Source organism: Talpa europaea (genome assembly GCF_964194135.1).
Source record: "Talpa europaea genome assembly, chromosome: 2".
Taxonomy (NCBI): domain Eukaryota; kingdom Metazoa; phylum Chordata; class Mammalia; order Eulipotyphla; family Talpidae; genus Talpa; species Talpa europaea.
In genome coordinates this window covers 68,056,079-68,063,227 of record NC_140068.1, presented here as the reverse complement: position 1 = coordinate 68,063,227, position 7,149 = coordinate 68,056,079, and the positions used below count along the sequence as shown (strand labels likewise).

Genomic DNA, 7,149 nt, shown 5'->3' with positions numbered 1-7,149 from the left:
TCATATATTTTTGTCCATTTTTTAAAAAATTGACTTGCTAGTCATTTACATGTCCGTATAACTTCAGTTTACATTTTTACTCCTCTATATGTGCACATGCCCACTCACAAATATAACTCTGTGGCAAGGGAAGTTGATAGCTGGGGAGGCATTGTATTGTATTGTATTGTGCATTGTATTCATTTGGAGTCTCATGGGAACTCTGTATATTCTGCTCCATTTTTCTGTGAACCTAAAGCTGCTTAAAAAATAAAAACTTTTTTAAAAACTTGTCAATCATTTACATAACTATATAATTTTGGGAGTATGACTTCAAACCTCCATTGGTGAACATACTTCACTTACCCTTCACCAAAATTCCAGCACAGTTGTCCTATTTCCTTTCTTCCCTTATCCCCTCAAGGTCCAACCATTTTGTCCCAGAAGGTACTATTTCATCTTTTTTAATAGCTGAGTAGTCTTCTGAGTATTTCACATTTTCTTTATCCAGTCAGGTAGGTTCCATGAATTGGCTCTTGTGAATAATACTCTTATGAACATAGTAGTGCATAAATCTCTCATATAAGTGTTTTTATAATCATACATGGAAAAATACCTAGTAGTGGTATTGCTGGATCACATAGTATTTCCATTTCCAGTTTTTTAAGGAATCTTCAAGCTAATCCCACAGATATTGCACCAAATTACATTCCTATCAACAGATTGTTCCTTTTTCTCTACATCCTCACCAACATTTATTGCTTCCATTCTTTTTGATATAGGTCATTCTAATGAAGATGAGGTGATATCTCATTGTGATTTTGATTTGCATTTCCCTTATAAAAGTGATGTTAGACAATTTTTCATGTGCTGTGAATGTAATCTTTAGAAAATTATCTATTTAAATTTCTTTTGCCCACTTATTGGTTAGGTTCCCATTCTGTTGTTGGATTATGAGTACTTTATAAATATATATTGGAAACTTGTATCTTGTCAGATGTATGCGATATACAAATATCTTCTCCCAATCTGTCAGTTCCTTTTTGTTTATTGTGATGGTTTCCTTTGAGGTACAAAATCTTTTTAGTTTGATGTAGTCCTACTTGTTTATTTTTCCTTTTGTTTTCTTTGCTTTTGGCATTGTGTCCCCAAATGCATCTTTGCTATAGATATCCTGTATTGTATCCTTAGGTTTTCTTCTAAATAATTTATGGTCTCAGTTCATATATCTAAATCTTTATCCCATTTTGAATTTTTTTTTGTGTGTATGGGCATCAGTATGGATCTAGTTTCATTTTTTTGCACAAGGCTGTCCATATTTCCCTATACCATTTGTTAAAGCCTTTCTTTTCTTCTTTGTATGGCTGTGGCTCCATTGTCAAAGATTAAAGATCCATATTTGTGTGGGTTATCTCTGGGATTTCCATTCTATTCCACTGGTCTGTGTTTCTGTTTTTTGTTCCAATACCATACTATTTTGATTACTGTTGCTGTGTAGTATAGCTTGACATCAGGGTGTGTGATATCTCTGTCTTCACTCAAAACTGCTTTATGTTCAGCGTCTTTTGTATTTCCATATAAATTTCATCATTGTTCTGTTGTAGAGCAACCCCAATACAAAATGGGGTGCCTGACTGTGGGTCCTCACCCGCGCGCTTAAAAGGACTTATCAATGCTCTACTGCAGGCACACGTGAAAGGTTAATAAAAGGTTTATTTACAAGGGAAGGGGAAATGAGGAAATGTACAGCTCTGGGAGAAAAGTGGGAGACAAAGTTTTAAATGAGTCCTACCCGATCCACCGATCAGGAATCCCAAAATGGCGCTCTCAGAGTTGGCCGCCAGCCAGGAGCGGTGAAGCCAGGAGGTGAGCGATCGCGAGCCAGAGAGAGCGAGCAAGGCCCACGTGTTTGGTTTTTATATCCAACCTGGCTGCCCAACTCCACCCTCAGGTCCCAGCCACCCTCCCTTTGGTGGTGATGGGATTTGTCTTTCCCAATGTCCTGACGGCTTTAGTCTGGAGTGGGGGTGGAGTCCACAAAGCCTGTATGGGATTAACTCAGGACATCACTTCCCCCTAACAGTTCTACTTCCTTGAAAAACGTGATTGAGGGCCTCCCCAGTGGCGCAGCGGTTGAGCGCTGTGTTGTGAAGCTGCCCGCAGCCTCTGCAGTGCTGGTTCTATCCCTGGTTGCTCCCTGGCCACCGGAGGAGGGTCCCACATGGCTTGCAGACCTCTCCTGCCGCCCGCTGCTCCCCTCAGCAGTGTACTTGGGTCCTTCTGCCTGCTCTGCTCCCCGCTCTGGCTCTGGTGAATTCTCTCACCCTCCTGCGCTTCTGACCGTACCCAGTGCTTGTATAAATAAATAAAATAAATAAAAATAAAAATTATTAAAAAAAGAAAAAAGTCATTGAGACTTTGATAGGTATTGTTTTGAATTAGCTTATTTAAGTAATATGGTTATTTTATGTTTGTTCCTCTAATCTATGAGCACAGAATATCAATCCATTAGTTTGTATCTTCTTTTATTTTCTTAACACAATGTTATAGTTTTCAAAGTATAGGTCCTTTGCTTCCTTCACCTTCATTAAGCTTATTCCCAGGTATTTCATCCTTTTTGATGTGTTTGCATAAAATCTGAAAACCAATATTGATTGGGAAAAACACAACAGTGGTTTGGAACATTAATACCCCACTTTCACTAATGCATAGATAGCCTTAAAGAATAAGACCACATGAGCTTAATGGTTATTTATAGGGCACTGGATCCTCCAAAAAGCTGAATACACATTCTTCTTAAGTTCACATGAGACAGTCTTCAGGATTGACCACATCCTGGGTCAATACATTTATGAATTCTGAAATCACACCAAGCATCTTTTCTGACACAGTGGTATCAAGCTAGAAATCAATCACAAAAAGAAAGCGGGAAAACCCCTAACATGTGGAGATTGAACAACATACTACTGAATTACTATTAGTTTAGTGAGGAAATCAAAGAAGAAATTTAAAAATGCCTCGAGACAAATGATAATGAGGACACACCCTTCCAGAGTTTATAGAGCTTGACATAAACAATACTAAAAGGGAAGTATTTAGCAATACAGCCCCCACATCAAGAAATAAGAGCTAAAATAAATAACCTTATCTCTCACCTTAAGGGAATAGAAAAAGATGAACAAATGAAATCAAATACAGTAGAAGGAAATAATAAAAATTAGCAGAACTAAATGAAATAGAAATAAAAATGATAGTTCAAAAGATTAATGAAACGAAAAGCCTGTTCTTTAAAAAAAAAGATAGAAAAGCCTCAAGTAGGCTCATAAAGAAAAAAGGTGATAAACTCAAACAAATACAACCAGAAATCAAAGTTGAGATGCTACAAAGATGTCTGCAATTCAGAGGGTCATAAGAGATTCTCATAAACAACTGCTTGGTAGTAAGTTGAATAACCTAGAAGAAATGGATGAATTTCATAGAAATATACAACCAGATGATACTGAATAGGGAAGAAATAGAATATCTGAACAGACCAATTACAAGCAAGGAAATTGAATCCGTAGTCAAAATTCTCTCCCACCAAAAAAAAAAAAAAAAAAAAGTCCAGGACCAGACAGTTTCACAAGTGAGTTCTACCAAAACTTCAGGGATGAATTAATATCCATCCTTCTCAAATTCCTTTCAAAGAAATGAGAAAAATGTAATACTTCCAAGCACATTTCATGAGGCCAACATTACCCTGATACCAAAACCAAACAATGACCACACAAAAAAAATTAGGAAAATTTCCCTATGAACATAGATGCAAAAACCCTCAGTAAAATATAGCAAACCAAATCCAACAATGCATTAAAAGTATCATATATCATGACCAAGGGAGATTTATTCCAGGGACAAAAGGTTGGTTCAACATCCAAAACCAATCAACAGAGTTCACCACATCAAAGATACTGAACAATTCAAATCTCAGAGTAGGAAGGAATGTAAATTAATCACCACGGCAACTTAAATTTATGCACACCCTATAACCTAGCAATTCTAATCCTAGATACTCAAAAGAAATGCATGTGTGTATATATATCTATGCACCAAAAATCACGTGCAAGAATTTTTGTAGTAGTAGTAGTAGTAGTATAGTTCCAAACAGGTAAAGCAAAATGTGCACAATCAAAAAAAAATTATGACTTACTCGTAGAATGGGACCATAACTACTTGCAACGTGGATAAGTATCACAATAATTCCATTTATATGGGAGTCAGAATAGTAGTCATCCTTCAGGGACTCAAAAGGGGGGTTCTGGAGTGCTAGTAACGTTCCTTTTCTGAGTTTTGGCTAAATGGATGTGTTCTCCATGTTTTTCGATGAATCTCTTCAAGCTTTAAATGTGCTTATTTTTATATGAATGCTATGCATCAATAAAATGTTTACTAAAGTAGAAAACTATTTGGAGAAATAAAGATAGTTGAAGATAAATTACAGATAGTGAGATTAATCTTTTCTATATTGTCTAATTTTTTTACAGATTTATTTTATTTATGCATACAAGAGTTGGGGTGTAGGCCAGAGGTACAGGGGGCTGAGAGGATTCACCAGAGTGGGGAGCAGAAGAGATCGGTCTTCTGAAATACACTGCTGAGGGGAGCAGTGGGCGAGACAGGAGAGGTCTGCTGTGCAATGTGGGTCAGCTCCCTGGCTGCGGAACGAACTCATGCCAGTGGCTGGCAATAGCTTTATAGCACTGAGGCTTTAATCCATGCACCCCAGGGAGGCCCCAATATTGCCTAATTTTTTAAAAAAACATTGAGCATGTATATTTATCATGAGAAAAATCAATGCTGTTTTTTAGATGTGGTTATTTCAAACATCAGTATTTCAGCAAACTGTTAGGAAAAAAATGTATTTTATCCTGTGATAGAATGGATTCTTCACAAATAAGAGGTTTATTTTAATTCCTCTTAAAAAGAAATGAAAACAATGAGAAATGTGGGAAAAAATAGCGTAGAGGTAAGAGTTTGGGTCATGGAGTCAATGTTTGGTTCAAATCTCACCTACCCTGCCCCCACTTCCTAGTTCTGTGACTTTGGTAAATTACTTACGCTCCAATCATCCTATTTCATGTCTGAAGCCACAAAGCTCTTGGTAACCTTACACAACTCAGTCCCTGCAGGACACCTGTGCAAACCTCAGGGATAAAGCATTTCTGATTGCAGGAGTCCTTTGCCTGCTACAATGCCCAAGATCAGATCTTCTGTAAACTGCAGCACTGGAAGAATGAATGAATATTGATCACTTGTGTTTTGGATCACATGCCCAGGTGTGAGGAGGAAGGCTCCACTCCGCACACCAAGCTCTACTGGGGCCAAACCACTAGCTTCAAAGTAAGGACCTCAGGGGAAGCATTGGCATGATGTATGTACTTAATAAAGCAAATTCAAGCCACTGTCCTGCCCACCTGTGACTATGCAGGTGTCTCTCTTCACAAACCCTTCCCATTTGCAAAACAGTCACGGCAGCTCTCTTGCCCGCCTATGACCATACAGGTGCCTCTTTTTCTTTTTTCCTTTTCCTAATAAGCCTGTCTGTAAAAAAAAAAAAAAAAATAAATGAATAAAATTAAATTTAAAAAAAGGCAAATTCATAAACCCAGAACACTGAATCACCCAAGAAGTTGTTTAGGAAACTGTGTTTTAGCAAGTTTTCAAGGTGATGCTTAGATACTTCAAAGCTTGAGAACAAATGGTGCAATGAAACCAAAGCAAACTGACCCTGCATCTCTGCTCTGTGCTTAAGGGTAATTGAAAATCATAAAAAGGTGAGTAGTTTCAAAATGGTAGAAACTAAAGCAATAAAAATAAAACCACTACCTATCAGTCTTCTACCCACCCTACACATCAAGACATAAATGACTAAGAGTCAGTCTTTCATAAATTTGCTTTATTTTAAATGAGTAAAGATCTTTATGCCACTGTACAAAAAAGGAAATTCATTTCAGTTGTAGAATGGCATTACAAAATCATCTTTACATCAAAACAATCAAACCATCAAAGCACAGAAAAAAGAATTCAGAGATTTAAGGAGACTTGCTCCTCTTGAACTTCAGAAGGTAGAAGCAGGACCATTTTCATAATGCTCCTGACAATATTCATGTAACAGGATGTAGGGGAGTCTGGGGGCATGTTGTTGCAGCTTTCAAGAACTCTTCAAGTTGCTTCATTTTCTCAGCTGGAGGAAAAGCAATTGATAACAACCACCCATAAGGACAAGTGCTCACAAATTCAAACTGGTCTACCACTAAGGAGGGGAAGTGCTGGCACCCTCATTTCTCAGGGTGGAGATTTGAATCTGGGATCTGGAAATAGTGGCCTAACCAAGCTGATGATGGCATGGGCAGTGATGGGCCTTGAATGGGTCGCATCAGTTCTCCACTTACTTTCCCAGGGTCCTACTTGGATTTTTCTTGCAAAGGAATGTTCAGGGGCTGCAAGCTACATACTGTGGTTGGAATCTGCAAAAACGTTTTGGGAAGAAAGGCCAGAAAGAAGCCAGGTTCCAGCAGAGAGTTTACAGCTGTGACCGCAACACATGCAGATCTTCAGAGTCTTACCTCGGGCACGGTGTTTCCGGTGCCACGATGCCACGTTCAGAAGCATTCTCTTCACCTGACATTGCATACGAGGCCGTCCGAAGACAGTGATTTCGACTGATTTTCCCGAGTCAACTATGTCCACCAACAGGAGGGCCTGGCTCATCCACTCTATTTCTGGAATTCTGGCTCGGTCGGCGCCTAGACAATAAAAGAGACTCTCAGGGCATGCTTGGCGATCACGAGGTATGTTGGCCCGGGGAGGGTAGGAGCTGGAAGCTCAGCATCATGGCGTCAAATGTGGCCGGTGATGCAGAGAAAGACTCAAAAATTGCTGTGCCAGGCTTCTCTCTGAAAGGAAGAGTCTAACCCCCAAGCACACCGTGGGTGACTCACCAAAGATTACATCAGCCAGCCAAGCCTCCAGGTAAAACACCAATGGGTTTCTCAGCTCCTGCGCTGGAAACCACCATGGACGCATGCAAATCCGTGGGGGTGGAAGTGGTAACCTCAACAGCCTATCCAGGGACTGGTTAGGAATCCACTCATCTCCCCGGTCCTCAGCAGCATCTGCCTGGTCCACCAT

General features: G+C 39.3%; 1 protein-coding gene across 1 annotated transcript; it reads right to left on the bottom strand.

Moving 5' to 3' along the window:
* Nucleotides 1-6,122: 6,122 nt before the first annotated feature.
* OOEP (oocyte expressed protein) lies at nt 6,123-7,149 on the bottom strand (the record flags this gene model as incomplete). Its single annotated transcript, XM_084258707.1, has 3 exons — nt 6,123-6,202; nt 6,585-6,764; nt 6,960-7,149. The coding sequence occupies 3 exons, from the start codon at nt 7,147-7,149 to the stop codon at nt 6,123-6,125; spliced, it is 450 nt and encodes a 149-aa protein (XP_084114833.1).